The following is a 22,873-nucleotide window of genomic DNA, read 5'->3' as shown; positions in this document are numbered from 1 at the left end:
ATGACAGGCAAAAGATTTTTGGCAATCTCTAGTAACCTGCATCTGTGTGACCCAAAAGAGGACGAAGATAACACAAGGAGAAAGGGAACCTCAACATATGACAAACTTTTCTAATTGAAGCCACTGTATACAGAGTTGCTGACAGCATATTTTCAGCCGGACAAGGACATTTCGATTGATGAGCGAATGGTAGCCTCTAAAGCAAGAATTGGCCTGAAACAATACATGAAGGCAAAGCCAACAAAATGGAGCTACAAAATGTTTGTTCTGGCTGATTCAACCACAGGTTACACTTGGAATTTTTTTTATTTATGAAGGCAAGCAATCAGTTTGCTCAGGCCAGGGACTGAGCTATGACTCAGTTATGTCCCTCATGGATTTTGCCCTTCTTGGCAAGGGGTACCACCTCTACACTGACAGTTTTTACACAAGCCCCATGCTCTATTTGGATCTCCTGAAGAAAGAGACTCTTGTGGTACCATCCATACCAACCGGAAGGGTTGTATCCAAGAACAAAAATCAATGATCTCACCAGGGAGGCAAAGAGAGGAACCATCCGCTGGCACAGATGTGGACAACTTCTTTTTGTAAAGTGGATGGACACAAGGGAGGTGGTGGTGTGCTCCACAATGCACAAGGCATATGATGGTGACACAGTGATGAGGAGAGTAAAAAATCAGGAGGGGGTTTGGAATAAAGTGAATGTTCCAGTTCCTGCAGCGGTCAAGGATTACAACAGGCACATGGGTGTTGTTGATTTGTCGGACACCTTGATTTCATATCACAATGTCTTACACAAGACAGTCAAGTGGTATGAGACATTATTTTACCATTTAATTGACATTGGGATTGTAAATAGTTTTATTTTACATCAGCAAATATCAAAAACAAATGCAGAAGAGGCTCTAACTCAGAAACTCTTTAGAGAGAAACTGATGTCGGAGCTTGTGGCCTTTTCAGGGGACACCACCCAGGATGAGTCTGCTGCAGGACCCTCAGGTGAAACAAAACAATGCCTGCCAGCATATTACAGTGATGACAGTACAGCTGGCAGGTGAAAATGTGCCATGTGCAAAAGGTCTGGTGAAATTGTGAAGACGCCAGTGTACTGCACAAAGTGCGATGTGCCATTGTGCATTGTGGCCAAAAGAAACTGTTTTTACAAATGGCACAATATGGGGCACCACAAAAACCTGTAAATATTTGTACTAAAAATAGACATTGTAAATAGTTTTGAGTTGATTGTATTTTTTCTATGATAATTAGGATATTTTTTCATAAAATTTGTTTTGCTAATCCTTCAATTGTTCATTTCCTAATATCATATGTACTTTGTGAATAAACAGCATTAAAATGTGGGTATTGCCCTTCAGACAGAAAATGCACAAAAATAGACTGGACAGCCAAGGGGTTAATCAACTGAGTAATCTCAAAAAACACCAGCGCATTCACATTTTACAGAAATGATGCTCACAGTGTTGGAGCTGCTTTGCTCATTTATCAGCACTTAGACACAAGTGTGACTCATCAGATTGTACCAAACAAGCTAAAATATAAAAATATTAAATATAGTGAGTGAGTGTTGGGGAGAAATGGTTAGCAATGAATAAATTATACTGTGTAATTAATAGGTAATTAATTACACAGTAAACATTAATTATAGTTAATAGTTAAACTATTACTGGGAAATAATGTGATTATCTATAGTGGAGTGAATGGTCGGTAGAACCAGGAGGTTTAGAGCCTGATGTAAGTGAATGCTATCAGTTAATAGTGGAAGTGAATTAAATAAAAAAGGTATTGGATCGGCTAGCATATATTGGTCATAGTGATACTGTGCTTGATTGGTTTTCTTCATACATTTCTAGACGTGCACAGTAACTCCTGTTACTAGTGGTGTCCCTCAGGGCTCTGTCTTGGGGCCTCTACTATTTACAGTGTATCACAAAAGTAAGTACACCCCTCACATTTCTGCAGATATTTAAGTATATCTTTTCATGGGACAACACTGAAAAAATGACACTTTGACACAATGAAAAGTAGTCTGTGTGCAGCTTATATAACAGTATAAATGTATTCTTCCCTCAAAATAACTCAATATACAGCCATTAATGTCTAAACCACCGGCAACAAAAGTGAGTACACCCCTAAGAGACTACACCCCTAAATGTCCAAATTGAGTGTGTTCAATTTAGTAGTACAGCTCTCACACTCTCTAATACTGGTCACTGAAAGTTCCAACATGGCACCTCATGGCAAAGAACTCTCTGAGGATCTTAAAAGACGAATTGTTGCGCTACATGAAGATGGCCAAGGCTACAAGAAGATTGCCAACACCCTGAAACTGAGCTGCAGCACAGTGGCCAAGATCATCCAACGTTTTAAAAGAGCAGGGTCCACTCAGAACAGACCTCGCGTTGGTCGTCCAAAGAAGCTGAGTGCACGTGCTCAGCGTCCCATCCAACTGCTGTCTTTGAAGGAGTGCTGTCAGCATTGCTGCAGAGATTGAAAAGGTGGGGGGTCAGCCTGTCAGTGCTCAGACCATACGCCCGCACACTACATCAAATTGGTCTGCATGGCTGTCACCCCAGAAGGAAGCCTCTTCTGAAGTCTCTACACAAGAAAGCCCGCAAACAGTTTGCTGAAGACATGTCAACAAAGGACATGGATTACTGGAACCATGTCCTATGGTCTGATGAGACCAAGATTAATTTGTTTGGTTCAGATGGTCTCAAGCATGTGTGGCGGCAATCAGGTGAGGAGTACAAAGATAAGTGTGTCATGCCTACAGTCAAGCATGGTGGTGGGAATGCCATGGTCTGGGGTTGCATGAGTGCAGCAGGTGTTGGGGAGTTACATTTCATTGAGGGACACATGAACTCCAATATGTACTGTGAAATACTGAAGCAGAGCATGATCCCCTCCCTCCGGAAACTGGGTCGCAGGGCAGTGTTCCAGCATGATAATGACCCCAAACACACCTCTAAGACGACCACTGCTTTATTGAAGAGGCTGAGGGTAAAGGTGATGGACTGGCCAAGCATGTCTCCAGACCTAAACCCAATAGAACATCTTTGGGGCATCCTCAAGCGGAAGGTGGAGGAGCGCAAAGTCTCGAATATCCGCCAGCTCCGTGATGTCGTCATGGAGGAGTGGAAAAGCATTCCAGTGGCAACCTGTGAAGCTCTGGTAAACTCCATGCCCAGGAGAGTTAAGGCAGTTCTGGGAAACAATATCACACAATCTTATTTTCATTTACATAACATAAATCGTCTATGTCCATTCCTTTCTCCTAGAAGTGCTGATGTTCTTGTTCATGCCCTGGTCACATCTCGAATTGATTATTGTATCTCTCTCCTTTTTGGTCTACCTCATATGGGAGCTAGAGCTTTTAGTTACTCTGCCCCACATCTCTGGAACTCTCTCCCTCCTGACTTGTACTTATTTACTAACATTTTGTTCCATTCCTTTCCATTTCAGTTTTTAGCAGATTGGTGTTCTTCGACTGTTGTTTACCTAAACTTGAGAAATGAAATGTTCACTATGGAAGCACTTCTGTAAGTCGCTCTGGATCTGATGTTTTCATATACTTGAGCAGTTGCTTTAGTCTGGGCAAATGGCCACCTATCCAGTCTAGAATTAGTATTGTTATGGTCATTTATGTGTCATTTATGTATTTTGCTTGTTATTGCTTGTTTGCTAATAAAATATCTACATATTGAACCTTAATCCTCTGTCTCAATATTGATTCCTGAAAGCTTCTGTCCTGTTTTCAGATAAATAAAAACACGTCCCAGTCAGTGTACTGAGGAGCAGTTCTGGTTTGTAGCGACTGGTGAGCGGTCTGTACGCTAGAATCAACGTAACAGAGGTGTGGTCTGAGTAGCCACAAAGTCCACATAGGAGTGAGTAAACTGACATTGTTCAGACAGCTCATCGATCAGACCATCAGTGAGATGTAGGTTTAATTCACTAACATCACGACCAGATTAAGAACTAAACAAACACAATTAAGCAACAGAAACGGACACAGACACCGAAATCGCATACTTACTGAGTACGTACTAGATTGTACTGTACTTTCAGTACAGAAGTGTGCAGTATGCACACAACACCCGTACGTACTACGTCCGCCATCTTACCAACGTCAAGTGACCATAGTTACAGACCGCATGCTCATTTCAAGCTCCACTCGCCAAAATTTTGGGTATTTATCGTCTTTATTCGCGCCACTTACTGATTAATCTATAGTCATGTATCCCGACTCCACACTGAGATGGCAGAGAGAAGTAAATCACAGAAGAGAACTAAGAAAGGTATTGATTTTTTTTTACCTCAGAAATAATGTAAGTACTGCTAACCTCTTTAACAACAGTATACTACATTACCATGATTAGACTAATACAATGAAAATAAATGACAAAATGATAGATCTGACACATTAATAATTACAGTAGAATAATCGTCTGTGCACAACATTGTGCACAAAATGAGTAGGGCTGTCAGAGGGCTCGTCAGGAGGATCATCACCCTACCAACTGGTGATGAACTAGAGTGTGTAGGAGCTGGGGGTGCCCACTTGGCCGGATTCGAATGTTTTAGAGTGGCAGTTGGTGCTACTGATGGGTGCCACATTCGAATAAAACCCCCATCTGCCAACACACAGTTCTACCTAAACAGGAAGCTGTTCCACTCAATTCAGCTTCAAGCCATCTGTGACCACCAGGGGAAGTTCAAAGACATTTTTGTTGGTTACCCTGGGTCGGTTCATGATGCAAGGGTACTAAAGAACAGCCCTGTGTATAAAGAGGGCTAATACCCTCCTGCAGGACGATACATTCTTGGGGATGAGGGTTATCCCTGCATTAACACGCCCATCCGGCTCCTGACCCCTATCGATTTAACAGCAAACTGTCCAAGGCCAGTGATGTGGTAAGAGCTTTTGGAATGATGAAGACAAGATGGCGTTCCATTTTCTTTAAAGCCCTTGAGGTGAGCCCTGTCTTCGCCCCGGAGGTTGTTGCATGCTATGCGGTGATCCACAACCTCTGTATCACTCATGGAGACATCATTGAGCCAGAATTAACAGAGGTGCATGTTGACCAACCAGAGCCTGTAATTAATGACATTACATCAGGTGAAGATGGAAGAAAGCATCTGGCTGCAGCTGTCTCAGCACCACAGCACAGCATACCAGCTCTTTATGAGCATGATTACATTTAGAAAAATGTTTTGTTAATAGGTTCATGTTGTTTGTTTTTACGTTTTGTTACAGTTCTTAATTGTCTCTTGACATTAACAGTTTACGCATTATTTAAAAGTAAAACTTGAATATTTTTTTAATTACATTTAATTAAATGTTATTTTTAATTAAGATTAAATGAAAAAGAAAATCCTTTATTTCCATTATTTGCCAACACATTTTCTTTCTCACAACATGCAATAATACTACAACACTTTTTGATTTTCAAATATTTATTTTTTCATTAGAATCTGTAGGATTTTAATAAACCTTTCCTCTCTCTATCTTGCCTCCCTATCTCTCCTTTCCTCCCTCATTCTTGCTTCCTGGTCTCTCCTCTCTCTCTCGCGTCTCTCGCTCTCGCTTTTCCTCTCTCTGGCGCGCCTCTTGCTCTCTCTTCTCCTCTCGTTCTATTCTTTCCCTTTATCTTCTTTCCTCCCTCTCCTCAGCCTCTCTCCATCTTCTCTCCTCGTTCTCTGCTGCTTCTATCTCCCTCTCATTTTCCCTTTCTTCCATCTCCCTCAGATACGCAACTAAATCTTTTTCCCCTCGTCTCTTTTTGGCTGGGGTTTCCATGCTTCTCGAAGGATGGTGAAGCTTCAGCAGCATCCTGGCCATTCTAGCCAGTGGGTTAGAATCTCGACGACCCGTTCCATCTTAACTGGTGTTGCAGTTCCATTGTAATTGGTACAGCAGTTATATTCGGGTGCCTTTTCTAACTATTTTTGTGTACTTTGCTTTATATTATTATGAGATTAATAGCAAAGCAATTTAATTAATATCTATACATCCATTTCTACCATTTAGGACTGTAACACATTTTTAAAAACGTTGGGATGGGGCAGTTTAAGTCTAGTAATGAGGTCAAATAAATAATGATATGATTTGAAAGAGGTAATGCGAACAGGTGACTGTAATCATGATTTGGAATCTTTTAATGTTATGTTATGCATTGTAAAGGGTAAACTTACCAAAATCCTCTCCTATCTTTCTTTGAGGGATATTATTTTTAAACATTTTAATAATTTTCTCACACATTTGTTTAAATACTGGCAATTATCTGCCTATCTTTGCTTTGTGAAGGACTAGAAGTATGCTGTATGTCAAAAATGGATGTATATTTATGAATAAAATTAAGTTGGCCAGAGAAAACATACAATTTCATATGTCAAAGTAAATTTTAGAAAGCTTTCTTTTTTATTTGCATTTTCCATACCGCCCCAGCTTTTTTAGATTTGGGGTTGTAATTTAATGCATTGTGTTTGAATGACTGAAGTGTAATGTTTTGACATTTTTTTTTAGAATGATGATGAAGAGCAGACATTCAGCAGTATTGCTACTGGGATCCTTATTGTGGAGCTTGATGAAGGAGGGCACCCGCATGTTTTTACACTCACTGTCTATTTTATTAGCTCCTCTTACCATATAGAAGCACATTGTAGTTCTACTATTACTGACTGTTTTTTTACATGCTTTTTTTAAGACTGCTTTCATACTGCTTTTATCCTGTTCTCAGTCCAGCAGTGACAGTGAGGTGTTTAAAAACTCCAGCAGCGCTGCTGTGTCTTATCCACTCATACCAGCACAACACACACTAACACCACCACCATGTCAGTGTCACTGCAGTGCTGAGAATATCCTGTGGGTTATGATGTGCACCAGAACAGAATTGATTTGTTTTCCACTTTAAAGATTGAATTTTAAGTGAAGTGTGCAATCAAGCAAATGTTTTACGATTTATATTTGCACAACTTTTTGTTAAAGTTTTGTGAGTTGCTGTTAAAATGTTGTGACCTTTTTTTTTTTTTACACAGTTTTGTGAAACTGCTGCTCTTTTCCAATAAATAAGATTTGATACCATTGATTTGATGTCATTTGGATTTTTTTGCAGTTGTAATATTAGTGCCTTCTTAATTTAAAATATTTTGGGTATAAAACCATTACAATATGCATATTTTTATGAGTGACAACAACTTTATATAATCATTGCAATAAACTTAAACAAGCAAGTTAGTGAAATCAGTTGTGAAATAGTTACTTTGACTTAAAAATTTAAGTGTCAGGTACTTATGGTTTGTCTGTTGAACTTAAAGACATGAGTTTGTTCAACTCAATACGGTACACATTACTAAATAAACTGAGTTTTGAAAACTTAATTCATTTGAGGCAACGAATTACCTCAAATTATTTGAGTAAACTTAACTTATAGCGTTTACAGTGTGGTTGGCCACTCTCCACTGGATAAGATTTTTAGTGTCTTCATCAGACCCAGCAATATCAAACATTAGTTTTAAAAGGGATTTCTAATGTGACTGTGCAGCAACATTACAACAATCATGAATATTTAGCCTCAACAACCCCAAAGCTAGATATATCTACCTTCCTAAAGGTAGTTTAGGATAGCCCATCACTAGCATTACAAATAAAATTAAATGAATCTATAGATAGATCATTTATTACAGCAGCTCAATATATATTAATGCAAAGTATTATAGTAAGCAAGTATTAAAATACAAAAGTATTAAGTACACATGTAATGTTGGACAACACTATGTAGTTAATTACATCGAATAAAAAGTAGTATATCGATTTTATTGTCCTACCAGAATGACAACGTTTGAAGCTCAGGTCAATAGGACCTGCTAGTTAGAGAAGACTCACTTGTTTGTTATTTTAAGTCCACAAGTGAGAGTGGCCCGTATGGGGATCGAACCCACGACCTTGGCATTATTAGCACCATGCACTAACCAACTGAACTAACCGGCCGGTGTACAAGGGCAGGTCATATACCCACATACCCGATTCTACACTGACAGCCCTTCAGTTATGGAGCTGCCACACAGAAACGATGGAGAGCTTTACTGTTGTTGAGCAGAACAGATCTTCGTGTGAGATGACTGAGGTTCATGTATTTTTCTTTTAAGAATAAATAAAAGCTGATGCTTTTAAGCTCATACTTTCCTAATACTTTTATTCTACACGGTCTAAATTTCTTTTAGTCTTCTGCCATGTGCAGTGCAAGAATTCACTAAATTACACAGCAGTTCTCTTTTATTTATAAAGATCATGCCACGTTCATTAGGTGAAATAAAGCCAGAATTAAAGATGGCAGAAGAACAGGGTGGTATTCTTACTTTCAGTGATTAAATTACTCAGGTTAGAAAGTCCTGATACACAGCACATGCTCACCTGATTCTCTCTCAGCCACCTTTAATCATAATGGGGGTGTGGCTCACCTGTTTCCAGATAATATACACTGAGGTTTAAAGCATAATGGAAAGGGTTCAGTAATTGTGTAGTATTTTAAAAGAATTGTGTTTGTTTGTAAACTGTGAAGTATTTCTTAATCTGGTCGTGATGTTAGTGAATTAAACCAACATCTCTCTGATGGTCTGACTGATGAGTCAAGCTTATTAAGCCGGGCTTATTCTGACATGCTGCTTTAGCTAAGTCGGTAGAGCATGAGACTCTTAATCTCAGGATCGTGGGTTCGAGCCCCACGTTGGGCGACTATCTTCATTTAACATCTACAGAAACCAAAAGGACGTTCTTCCACTTTGGACAGCCTGTCTCCAGTGACTTATCAGGTGGATATTTGTGCTTGTAGGACTGGCTTGTTTTTCTTTTCTACAATGTAAGTTCACACCTTCAGGTTCATGTTATTTGAGATCTCTACATAGATTTCTTCCTCATGTGCAGAAAGATGCAGTTCAGTTTGAGAAGCTTACAGCGGGAGAGCGAGTGAGTCTGCGCGTTCAAATGAATCAAATGATTCTTTAATCCGGTCTTTTAAGTCGAACTACAAGAATAGACTCGAAAGAGTCGATTCACTAAGTTGATAGTACTCAGCAATGAGCAGTTGGAAGCTGAGGGAGTCGATTGATGAAGTCCAACATTTTATATGTTATACTTAAGTACTTAAAAGAGTCGGATCACTATTAGATTAGATTAGATTCAACTTTATTGTCATTGTGCAGAGTAAACAAATACAGAGCCAACGAAATGCAGTAGCATCTAACCAGAAGTGCAAGATAGAGATTATATACATATAATACACAGTTAAAGTGCAGAAGTGACCAGATAGGTGAAATAAGGAGACGTATAAGAATATTGAGACTATTAAACAGAATATTAAGACTGTTAAACAGACAATGTTAATTGTACAGTGAATAGACTAATATGTATTTACAGAGAAATGAAAGTGACTAGAGTGGCTACATGAATGAGAATAAATAAATAAAGTGAAGTATATAAGTATAGCAAGTATATACAGTATATACATTATTATTGTGCTGGTGTAAACAGTGCAATAGTGCCATGTGCAAATTTGCAAATACTGATTGTATATACAGTCAAGATGAAACATTTGTAAAAAGTACAGAGTTAAATGTGGTACAAAGTGCAGTGATATGTTTACAATGGTGTGCTGGAGTTTAGCAGGGTTACAGCCTCAGGAAAAAAGCTCTTCCTGAGCCTGCTGGTACGAGAGCGGAGGCTCCTGTAACGCCTGCCAGACGGAAGTAGGGTGAAAAGTCCATGGTTGGGATGAGAAACGTCCTTGATAATGTTCCTCGCTTTGCCCACGCACCGTTTATTGTAAGTGTCCTGTATGGTGGGTAACTGAGTGCCGGTGATGCGTTGGGCGGTTTTAACCACCCGCTGAAGAGCTTTCCGGTCAGCTGCGGAGCAATTGCCGTACCACACAGAGATGCAGTTTGTAAGAATGCTCTCAATGGTACAGCAATAAAAGTCCACGAGTATTCTGGGACACAAGTAGGCTTTTTTGAGTCTCCGAAGAAAGTAAAGGCGCTGTTGTGCCTTTCTGACCAGGACTGATGAGTTGAGGGACCAAGAGAGATCATCAGAGATGTGGACGCCGAGGAATTTGAAGCTGGGCACCCGCTCTACTACAGCACCGTTGACGCAGATGGGGGCGTGTGCCTGACTTGCTGTTCTTCTAAAGTCCACAATAATCTCTTTGGTTTTCCCTGTGTTAAGCTCCAGGTTGTTGTCCTCACACCATGCAGCCAGATGCTGAACCTCCTCCCTGTAGGCCGTTTCATCGTTGTCTTTGATTAGGCCTATCACCGTGGTGTCGTCCGCGAACTTGATTATGGAGTTGGAATCATAAACAGGAACACAGTCGTAGGTGAACAGGGAGTATAGGAGGGGACTCAGCACACAGCCTTGTGGAACCCCTGTGTTCAGGGTGATGGAGGATGAGTGGAGACTGCCTAACTTAACAGACTGAGGTCTATTAGTTAGAAAGTCCAGAATCCAGTTACAGAGTGACGTGCTGATGCCGAGCTGACTGAGCTTCAAAATCAGCTTGGATGGAATCACTGTGTTAAATGCTGAACTGAAGTCAATGAAAAGCATCCTAACATAAGTGTTATGGCAGTCCAAGTGGGTCAGTGTAGTGTGAAGTGCAGTGGAGATAGCATCCTCTATTGACCTGTTGTGACGATAAGCAAATTGATGCTGATCTAATGTAGCGGGTAGACTGGTTTTCAGGTGAGAGAAGACTAGTCTTTCGAAGCACTTGGAGATGATGGGAGTGAGTGCAACAGGCCGGAAATCGTTCAGTGCTGACGCAGTTGAATGTTTTGGTACTGGCACAATGGAGGCTGTCTTGAAACTCATTGGAATCACAGCCTGGACCAGAGACAGATTGAAAATGTCAGTGAAGACCCCAGCAAGCTGCTTAGCACAGGCTTTTAGCACACGTCCAGGTACTCCATCGGGGCCAGCAGCTTTCCTAGCATTCACCTGGTTCAGCATGTGGTAGACATCCGTGGTAGAGAATGTGATTGGTTGCTCATCTGGAGGAAGATCTGTTTTTAAGGCAACCATGTTATTACCCTGGTCAAAGCGAGCGTAGAAGTTGTTAAGCTCATCGGGTAGTGAGTCATTGTCGGCATAGGGAGCTGTATTGAGTGGTTTAAAGTCCGTGATTGTTTGGATCCCTTGCCACATACGCCGAGGGTCGGAGGAGTTGAAGTGGTCCTCAATCCGTTGTTTGTAGCTGTGTTTAGCCCTGGAGATGCCTTTCTTCAGACTGGATCTGGCTGTGCTGTAGGCTGCTCGATCTCCAGACCTGAAGGCTGTATTCCTCGCTTTGAGCAGAAGGCGAACCTCATTGTTCATCCAGGGCTTCTGGTTGGGAAATATTTTTATTTTTCTGTATGTTGTCACACTGTCTACACAGTTGTTAATATGGTCCAGCACAGAGTTAGTGTAGGAGTCAATGCAGACAGTGTGATCCATGGTGGCTTGGAGAGCAAACCGGCTCCAGTCTGTGTGCTGGAATTGATCCTGGAGAGTTGAGTCGGCACCTTCTGACCAGATCTTGACTGTCCTCGTTGTGGGTTTCACACGCCTGATGACTGGTGTGTACTTGGGGAGCAGGAACAAAGAAAGGTGATCAGACTGACCCAGGTGGGGGAGGGGTGTGGCTTTGTAGGCATCAGCAACATTTGTGTAAACATGGTATCACAGTATCATTAGCTGTCATTTAAAAATGAATCGCGGGTCAATACAGAGACAAACCATCTCATCTAATACAAAATAGAATAAAATAATGTATAACAGTTTAATGATGCACCATACATACAGTGAAGCATATAGATACATGAAGTGATGTAGACACACATATTTACTCTTTAGCAATAGAAATGATACACTATGTGGCAAAAATTATTTGGACACCTTACCATGAGCTTGTTGGACATCTCATTTTAAAAACAAACAGTATTAAAATCAAGTGACTTCTGTGTGATCATTAGTGACTTGTGATCTCCTGAACAGGTGCACAAACATCAAATCATCTGCTTCAGAGCGTCATGGAGGGACGGGCCAACTGCGTCCTGAACTTAATGCAGTTTTCCAACAGTGGAACGTTTTGTTGTGATTTTGATACTTGAGTGGCAATGTTTAACTAAAATTACTTTTATTTGGTGTTTAAAACTTCTAAATTACCTCAGTTTTTTCAACTGATTTCAGTCAATTATATCAATCACATAAGTTTAAATAACTTGAGATGTAAAAGTAAAGTCTGAAGTTGTGTATTTTTGCTTTATTTACTTAACAAATGGTGAATCATTACGTTTAGTTTTTGTGGTGTCAGGGTTCCATGGTGTAATGGTTAGCACTCTGGACTCTGAAACCAGCGATCCGAGTTCAAATCTCGGTGGGACCTTACTGCTTTTATTTGGGGCCCGGTGTGAGGTCCAAGATTGAGAAACATTAGCAGTTTCAGGATGGTAGCATTCAGCGCATGTGCAGTACAACAGAGCATCACAATTGCTTGTGCTAGTTTAGAGTCACCTTAAATAACATGTTAATTTCCATCCATTTATCCAGCTTGAATATCATAATACCACTAGCAGTGTTATAGTGTTCCACATGTGACTGCTCCATCCCAAAATATAATCGCAAATCATTGTTTACAGCGCCATCTAACAGCCAACTTGCTCTTAAATGACTAATTATTAACTTTTGGGCTTAAGCAAGACCTCACTGTGTGGTTCCTTGGTGTAATGGTTAGCACTCTGGACTTTGACTCCTGTGATCTGAGTTCAAATCTCGGTGGAACCTGGTTTTATTTAGGTAAAAACACTGTTATCAATGCTGAGTAGAGAATAGTGTTCCACATGTGACTGCTCTATGCCGAATTGTAACACCAAAAGGCAAATCATTGTTTACAGCGCCATCTACCTAAAGGTTTAGAAACTTTAGCAGTATCAGGATGGTAGCGTTCAGCGCATGCGCAAGTACAACAGAGCGCTTGTGGGGTGTAGACCACAATTACTTGTGCTAGTTGTGTCAACCAAGCAGATCACCATTCAGGAAGGTATATCAGTGCCAAAATACGAGCCAGTTTGTTCAGTAAAACTTTATAAGCCAACAGCAGCGAATAAACTTAAGAGTCACCTTAGATTACATGTTAACTTCCATCTATCCATCCAGCTTAAATACCATAAACATTACGTACAAAACATGTGGAGCTATTCTTACTACAGTAAAACACACTGAACTGACTTTTAAAGTGAAGTTCAAAATGTTGTACAGAGATCGTTGCCATCTAGTGGTGCTAGATAAATTACAGCTTGTTGCTTGGGTACAGATTTGTTTATTATTAAATTGTTGTTGTTGTGTTTGTTGTTATTTTTTAACTGTTCATGTTTTTAAATGTAAATCCATAAGCAGCACCGTCTATAAATAAATGAATCTTGTGCTTCCACTTGAGATTTTTGTTTATGTGAACAATGTCTGAAATTTGACGAGCTTGATTCGTTTGTAATATGTGTTAAGATGATGAATGAACCTAAACACTTGCTTTTAAATTTAAAGTTTTTATTTATTTATTTTAGTTTCAATACAACGTGACACCGGCAAGATAAAGAAAGCAAAAATAAAGTGTCCCAAGTGTTTTTGTAACGTGTGGTAGATCTGCAATGGCGACTATTTTTGGTATACAGGAAAGAAAACGCAGAATGCAGGTGAAAATGTGTTATTTTGCAACCAGCACTGTAAACATTGGACAGAACACATGATGGGTTATTTTAACTTGTTGGGTTGTGCAGTTTAACCATTGTGCTGGATTAAATACATTTAAGAAAATACAGCGTTAAAGCATAATCTCATTAAAATAGTCTACAATTTAACACTATAATACAATATAATACAGTGACAGTAAGTCTGTGTCTGTTTCTGTTGTTTATTCTGAATTGTGTTTGTTTGTAAACTGTGAATTAGTTCTTAATCACAGATGTTTCATTGGATGGTACACATGGGTCACATGACTTGCTAAGGTTTACTTCAGGCTATACCACTCTGTTCTTTTGCAATAATTAATTCTGGCTTTATTTCACCTAATAAACGTGGCATGATCTTTATAAATGGTTACAACCAATGTTGTCAATGGCAAAAATAAATAAATAAATAAAAAGAGAACTGCTGTGTAATTTAGTGAATTCTTGTACTGCACATGGCAGAAGACTAAAAGAAATGTAGACCGTGTAGAATAAAAGTATTCTACACGGTCATGTATTTTTCTTTTAAGAATAAATAACTGTTTGTTTATTTGTTTATTAGGATTTCACCGTCATGTTTTAAATTTTTGGTTACATTCATGACAGTAACGGTAGTTTATCTTCACACAGGGTTCATTAGTTCACAAGGTTACATCAAACACAGTCTTGTCTCCAATTCACCTCACTTGCATGTCTTTGGACTGTGGGAGGAAACCGGAGCACCCGGAGTAAACCCACGCAGACACGGGGAGAACATACAAACTCTACACAGAAAGGACCCGGATCGCCCCACCAGGGGATCAAACCCAGGACCTTCTTGCTGTGAGGTGACAGTGCTACCCACTTAGCCACCGTGCCGCCCAGAATAAATAACTGAAGGGCTGTCAGTGTAGAATCGGGTATGTGGGTATATGCCCTACCCTTGTACACAGGCTGGTTAGCTCAGTTGGTTAGAGCGTGGTGCTAATAACGCCAAGGTCGTGGGATCGATCCCCGTACGGGCCACACCCAGTTTTGCTTTTATTACAGGTTTAAAGTTGCATAAAACAAATGTTTGTACAAATAAACAAGAAAACCCTTTACCTTCCTGTTAGAATACTGGCAGCCACTTTAACAAAGCTGGTGTCTCCAGCAGGTCGTTTCTAATGTAGAACGTGGAGAAGATCCTTCTTACCAAGTGACTCAGCTACAAGTCTAGAGTTTAGTCCTTAAATAGAGCTGAGGACAAAAACCCAAGACGAGTTCAAAACTCTGCATTGGTCAATCATCAGACAACTATTCACACCTTCTTGTGTGAAGTACTAGCTCATTATCTATGGAACGTGTGCAAATGAACTAGATGGAGCCACAAAGCATGATGGGTGAAGTCAAACTACACCTATTTATCTCAGCAAAGAGATCATTTACATTTAATACTAAACACAAACAAGGAATTGAAAGGCTATTCTGTAAAGTGAAATGACATGAACTTAGATAAAGCTTTTATGATAAGAATCTAAGTCATGTAAAATGCTGTATGTATATTTGTGTGAATTAGTTTCTACTGTATATGAGGAACAATAAGAAAACTATAAGAGGAAACACCCACCTATAGATTTGTCTGTATTTATGGTGTAGAAATATTTACTGTGCACTTGTGTGTCTGTGAACCAGGGCCGGCGCTAGGGGGGGGCTGAGGGGGGCATTGCCCCCCCAAGCACAATGCAAGCAACGGCTATTTTTAAAATTATCTCTGAACCAATCACAAAAATGCATTTTGTTTTACAGTGTGAAGATATTTCCTTGCTTATTCCTGATTGGCTCTTTGAGTCATATAAAAATCGGCAGACTGCCCCAAACAGTTCAGTTCGGCAGTATATGTTCTGTTAGTGTGAGCGAGAGGCAGGTATACTGGTAAACACTTTTTTTTTACAGAATAAGTATTCTTTTGTTTTCTTTATATTTTAATTTCCCAATAATATAAATATTCTCACTCATTCCTATTTCCACGTTTGAATATTCTCAGTCTGTGTGTAGGTACATTTGTCAGCTTTGACTTAAATTTGTATTAAAGCCTTTCAAGAAATAGAGTTGTTCTATTAGTAATGGCAATTTAATTAAGGGGGCGTATTAAAATGAAATACAATTAGATAATCTTTTTTCTCCATTTACATAATCAACATGTATTTTTTAATCATTGGGTTTTAAGTTTAAGTTCGAAAACATGCATTTTTATTTCTTTACCTCATACATCACTTTAAGCCAGTATCAATAGCTTGGCTGTCATCATTCATGCACAAATCAAGCCTTGAATATATTTCTGGCTTTAAAAACATGACTATCAACATGCCCCCTCATTAGGTTTTACTGCCCCCCCAAGCAAAGCAGTCCAGAACCGGGGCTGCTGTGAACTGTTTGATTTACTACGGTGGCCAAGCCTCCACTTCAAAATGCTCAGTCAAATCAACTCCCACATTGTTTGTGAAGATGTGCGTATACTAAACATTACGGTAAAAGCGTCTGGCGGAACTATTTAGGATAGAATTTCAGGGTTTAAAATAAAAGGTTTGGTAATAACTGGACATTATGATTTTACTTTAAATTAAAACATAATCTAAGCTCATTTCTGTTTTTAATTTAGATTGTTATTAAATGGAATAATCTTGATTACATGAATTGTTATTGTTATTAAAAGGAATCTACTTGTTTCCACAGAACAATTGCACTTTATAATGATAGTACACAACATGTAGGTTACAAATACATTCTAGAAATGTGACGATTTAAAAGGCCTTTAATTATAAAGTTTAAGGGTACCAGGGGAGGGCAATTAAATTTTCCAAGGGGCCACATAAGAAACTGGGACTGTTGTGGAGGGCCGGACCAATAAGGTGAACTTAATTCTGCTCAATATGAATTTTGTCTCTTTATTTACATTTTCAGCATTTAGCAGATATCTTTATCCAAAGCGATTTACAATACAGTTACAAAATACAGTCTGAGCAATTGAGGATTATGGGTCTTGCTCAAGGGTCCAACAGCAGCGACCTGGCTGTGGTGGGGCTTGAACCAGCAACCATCTAATTACTAGTCCAGTACCTTAAGCACTACACTACGACTGCTCACTCTTTATGAAAAGCAGTAGATTGTACAGTTCTTATAAGCTGTTAATGTTTAGATGTTACAATCAGAAAATTAGAAGTAGGTAGAGTAAAAATGTTCTGATATTTCTATTTTGTATCGTAACAGCGATTTAGAGCCTAAATTCTGATCCTTAACCAGCATTACACCTGAATTCAGTTAATAAATACTTCAGAAGTTCGTGTCTTGTTAAAAACTCCTTCTGTTCACATTATGGTGAAGCTGGAAACACTCGCACACACGTAAATCAAAACTTACGGTAATTTAAAGATATAGCGCTCCCGTAAAAATCAATCCTGTTGTAATGCATGTTTGATGTACGTTTATTTACATCAAATTTTTAATTGTACACTGATTGATTATTTGCAATTTCACCAATATCTGTGACACCCTGGATTCTTGGCTAGTTTCAGCTTCAGGGTTGATTTTAGACCAGCCTGAACCTGGCAACTCCAGCGATTTTCCCGCCAAATTGGCTACTTTCAAAATGTGTCATGGCTGTCGAAAAGCTTTCATACAAACCGTACAAAATGTTTTTAATGAGGATTTGCGCTCACATACAGTGTATCACAAAAGTGAGTACACCCCTCACATTTCTGCAGATATTTAAGTATATCTTTTCATGGGACAACACTGACAAAATGACACTTTGACACAATGAAAAGTAGTCTGTGTGCAGCTTATATAACAGTGTAAATTTATTCTTCCCTCAAAATAACTCAATATACAGCCATTAATGTCTAAACCACCGGCAACAAAAGTGAGTACACCCCTTAGTGAAAGTTCCTGAAGTGTCAATATTTTGTGTGGCCACCATTATTTCCCAGAACTGCCTTAACTCTCCTGGGCATGGAGTTTACCAGAGCTTCACAGGTTGCCACTGGAATGCTTTTCCACTCCTCCATGACGACATCACGGAGCTGGCGGATATTCGAGACTTTGCGCTCCTCCACCTTCCACTTGAGGATGCCCCAAAGATGTTCTATTGGGTTTAGGTCTGGAGACATTCTTGGCCAGTCCATCACCTTTACCCTCAGCCTCTTCAATAAAGCAGTGGTCGTCTTAGAGGTGTGTTTGGGGTCATTATCATGCTGGAACACTGCCCTGCGACCCAGTATTCGGAGGAAGGGGATCATGCTCTGCTTCAGTATTTCACAGTACATATTGGAGTTCATGTGTCCCTCAATGAAATGTAACTCCCCAACACTTGCTGCACCCATGCAGCCCCAGACCATGGCATTCCCACCACCATGCTTGACTGTAGGCATGACACACTTATCTTTGTACTCCTCACCTGATTGCCGCCACACATGCTTGAGACCATCTGAACCAAACAAATTAATCTTGGTCTCATCAGACCATAGGACATGGTTCCAGTAATCCATGTCCTTTGTTGACATGTCTTCAGAAAACTGTTTGCGGGCTTTCTTGTGTAGAGACTTCAGAAGAGGCTTCCTTCTGGGGTGATAGCCATGCAGACCAATTTGATGTAGTGTGCGGCGTATGGTCTGAGCACTGACAGGCTGACCCCCCACCTTTTCAATCTCTGCAGCAATGCTGACAGCACTCCTGCGCCTATCTTTCAAAGACAGCAGTTGGATGTGACGCTGAGCACGTGCACTCAGCTTCTTTGGACGACCAACGCGAGGTCTGTTCTGAGTGGACCCTGCTCTTTTAAAACGCTGGATGATCTTGGCCACTGTGCTGCAGCTCAGTTTCAGGGTGTTGGCAATCTTCTTGTAGCCTTGGCCATCTTCATGTAGCGCTACAATTCATCTTTTAAGATCCTCAGAGAGTTCTTTGCCATGAGGTGCCATGTTGGAACTTTCAGTGACCAGTATGAGAGAGTGTGAGAGCTGTACTACTAAATTGAACACACCTGCTCCCTATGCACACCTGAGACCTAGTAACACTAACAAATCACATGACATTTTGGAGGGAAAATGACAAGCAGTGCTCAATTTGGACATTTAGGGGTGTAGTCTCTTAGGGGTGTACTCACTTTTGTTGCCGGTGGTTTAGACATTAATGGCTGTATATTGAGTTATTTTGAGGGAAGAATAAATTTACACTGTTATATAAGCTGCACACAGACTACTTTTCATTGTGTCAAAGTGTCATTTTGTCAGTGTTGTCCCATGAAAAGATATACTTAAATATCTGCAGAAATGTGAGGGGTGTACTTACTTTTGTGATACACTGTATCTATGAACAAGGTCTGCTAGTTTTAGCATGTGAAGGGCGGGTTTAGACAGACTTTGAGCTGGATATTTGTGCTGGACTTGGCAACCCTGGGTAGAGTTGAATTGTTCGGCGTTGGTTCCAGTTGCTGCTGGAAGTAAACAGACCGAGTACAAGTACAGTCTGTGTTCCTGTAGTTATGAACTGCTCTCATTCTCAGCAGTTTGAACAGGATTTGAACGGAAGGTAAAGCTTTTATTTTCAGGTTTTGTTTCTTCAGGTTTTGTTTCCTCAGTGAGCTCGTATCACTGCTCAGAATGTAGAAAGTGTTTCAGTAAATCCAACAGTTCACATATTTCTACACCATAAATACAGATAAATCTATAGGTGGGTGTTTCCTCTCATAGTTTTCTTATTGTTCCTCATATACAGTAGAAACTAATTCACACAAATATACATACAGCATTTTACATGACTTAGATTCTTAGGCCTATCATAAAAGCTTTATCTAAGTTCATGTCATTTCACTTTACAGAATAGCCTTTCAATTCCTTGTTTGTGTTTAGGATTAAATGTAAATAACTTATCTGCTGAGATAAATAGGTGTAGTTTGACTTCACCCATCATGCTTTGTGGCTCCATCTACTTCATTTGCACATGTTCCATAGATAATGAGCTAGTACTTCACACAAGAAGGTGTGAATGGTTGTCTGATGATTGACCAATGCAGAATTTTTAACTCGTCTTGGGTCTTTGTCCTCAACTCTATTTAAGGACTAAACTCTAGACCTGAGAATAAAGAAAATAAAATGATATTCCACTACTGCATGTACAGAAAAAGCTATGTGTACTTTCTTTTTCTACTAATATCCACTAGAACTGTTCTGCTTCAATTATCAAATGTACATGATGGTATGAATATGATCATTAATCATTACATGTAATGTGGTGTAATGTACCAACCTCAGATCTGAATCTGTTTTTGTTCTTTATTCAAGTTTAATCTACTTTAATAAACACAGAACAACTTTTACTTTCAAGTGGAAGAATTTTACCCTGGTATTTATGGTGTTTGCAAGAATTCTTCATATTATGAATGCTAAGTTTTCATAAATGATTAGCCTCTTGCTTTAACACGTCTAGGTCTACACTACAAAATTCTAGTCTTTAGATGATTTCCACTTAGCAAATAATGAACCGTCCTCAACCAGAATGTACATGAGAAGGTGTGAATGGAGGGCTGTGGACTGAACAGTGTTGCATTGTTCTATCATCATGAGTCTTTGTTCTTTGTCTTTATCTATAGACCAAATTAGTGGTAGCTGATTTGTTGTGGTGTTTTTGTACTAAGTTTTGTCACTGTTTCAGGATCTTTTATTTGAAAAGCTGCGTCTCCATCTAGTGGTGCTAGAAATACATTACAGCTTATTGCTTGGGTACTGACATTGACATTATTATTATTTTAAATTTATAATTTTTAATTGTTGACGTTGTGTTTGTTGTAATAAAAAAAAACTCATCATGTTTTAAAGTGTAAAAGCATAAACAGCACCGTGTTTAAGGATGAATCCTCTTGTGCTTATAGACTTGTTGGATTGTAGTGTTATTTTTAAGCTTCTACTGGTGTGAATGTGTGAGTTGGAAAACAAAACATGACATTATTTGTCCTTAACTCAGTTCCTTTAGTTCATTTCAAAGAGTCGTTCAATAGAATCGGTTCGTTCGGGAACGACTCATCCCTCATCACAGTAACTGTAATGTCATTACAAATATGTAACTGTAACGCGTTACATTACTTCGTTACAGATAAAAAGTAATCACGTGACTGCACCGCGTTCCCCCCAACACTGTAGCTGAGAGATACAGGGCTAATGGAGATGTTTTACTGCTAAGCTGCTGTTCAACTCCAGTCCAGTTGGTGGCGGTGGTGCGTTTTAAGTTGTTCTGCCAACCGCCATTAAACATCATAAGAAGAACAAGAAGCTGCTGTGTTTGTACTGTAGAGCCTCATCTGTAAGTAAAATATGTATTTAATTATAACCCTTATATTTAATTATAACCACATTCTAATTAATAATAAAACTAGAGTTTATAATAAAACATCACTGTGAGGATTTAAGGAGCTTTAACTCCAAACAAACTATTAGCTACTCCACTAACTGTTAGCATCACACATGATTCAGTGCTGAGGAACCGATTCATTGAACCGATGAATCAGTCGATTGTAACGGATTCAGAGTTTATTCATTATTAAATCTCACATTTTGATATAAACGCGTCACATTTTCAGCTTTGTTTACAGTTTTAATGTTTGATACAAACAGCGAGTTCTTGTAGCTTTGTTTACAGGTTGTTTTACAGGTTTATAGTAAAAGTTAAAAGTATTAGTACAGCACTGTTATTGGGAGTGGATGAGAAACTAGATGTAAAGAACATCAGACTTAATCATTTCACTTTGGGCCACAAAACCACTTTCACCAAACTCAAAGGGTTGTTTCCCAGACAGGGATTAAGGCTTATAGTCCAGGACTACATTTAGCTTTAAATAGAGAATCTCCATTCAAAATGCTGTGTAGTCTAGGACTAGGCTTAATCCCTGTCTGTGAAACCAACCCAAAAAGTTCTATTAGAAGTCTTTTCTGTCTGATGCTGCTCAGTCCCACAATAGTTTCAACATTTTCACTCTGTTTACAGCCTCACAGCATTAAAAATAAACAGTTAAAACAGTCTGAAAGAGTTTTCCTGGATTTCTCTTTAATAGGGAATAAAGTACATTTGTCTATCTGTCCGTCTGCCTGTCAGATCTTTTAATAATGCAGTCAGCAGAAGAGGGACACGTCACCCCCATAGATCTACAAAATGAAGGATTCCAAGAGAAACTAATAAAAAAGGAGGAGGAAGAAGATGGAAGTTACTTCTGTAAGTACATGTGGAGCAATTTGCCATGTTAGTACAGTACAGTTTGGTTAGTATAGTAGAAATAATAAGAGAATAGTGGATAGTGGGATTAGAACCTGTACTGTACCGTACTGTCCTGTGTAGAAGTGCTGATACTTCCAGTCTGGATTAAATCTAAGTAGTATTTATTTGTGGTAACTAAACCCAAAACCTTCAGTTTCCTCCAGTTGTTGAGTTTCTTCTTCACATATTGATGAATTTCAGGTGAAGGATCTTTAATCCCTGTGGAACACGTCACCTCTGAGGAACACCTCACCCCAGAAGACCAACAGTGTGGAGGTTTCCAGATGAAGCCTGTGAAGAAGGAAGAACCTGAAGATAAAGATGAACTCAGTAAGTAAAAATAACATTTATTATTGAATTTATTTGTGTCTATCACTAATACTAACACTAACAGCACCACTAAACCCTCACAGTCACGCAAACGACTCTAATCTCTATTTACACAAATAAAGAAAACCGTCGAGCCCAACTTGTGAGAATCTGTTCAGCCATGATAATAGAGACAGCAGCTGATCTGGTGTTAAGAACCACACAAACTACAATAATAATAATAGTAATAAGTTTAACTTATATAGCGCCTTTCAGCAAACTCAAGGTCGATGTACAATGACTAAACAAACATAACAGAAGAGATAGATTATACATAGAATTCAAGAAGAAAAATAAAAGTATTGTGTATAGAGAAATTCACAGAGAGAAGAGATCCAGCAAAGAGTCGAGCAGAGAGTTCTAGAGTGCCTCCCATAGTGGACAACCTAAGAAATTAATCATTCATGATGCGTCATGGTACAGGACTTTATCCTCGGATCTCAGTTTAACATTTACTAACAATCTT

General features: G+C 39.2%; 1 protein-coding gene and 1 non-coding gene across 2 annotated transcripts in view; both read left to right on the top strand.

Annotated features, from left to right (window-relative positions):
* Positions 1–22,873, top strand: part of LOC134326146 (zinc finger protein 271-like) — a 105,709-nt gene that overhangs the window by 11,056 nt on the left and 71,780 nt on the right. Inside the window, exon 4 of the mRNA XM_063008349.1 lies at positions 17,406–17,419. Coding sequence (XP_062864419.1) covers positions 17,406–17,419 — 14 coding nt within the window. The remainder of the gene's footprint in view (positions 1–17,405; positions 17,420–22,873) is intronic.
* trnaq-cug (transfer RNA glutamine (anticodon CUG)) lies at positions 12,369–12,440 on the top strand. Its single transcript has one exon. It is a non-coding gene; the product is annotated as a tRNA-Gln (tRNA).

This window comes from Trichomycterus rosablanca, chromosome 14 (genome assembly GCF_030014385.1).
Source record: "Trichomycterus rosablanca isolate fTriRos1 chromosome 14, fTriRos1.hap1, whole genome shotgun sequence".
Taxonomy (NCBI): Eukaryota; Metazoa; Chordata; class Actinopteri; order Siluriformes; family Trichomycteridae; genus Trichomycterus; species Trichomycterus rosablanca.
The sequence above is the reverse complement of the archived record's forward strand: the minus strand, read 5'-3'. Positions and strand labels throughout refer to the sequence as shown.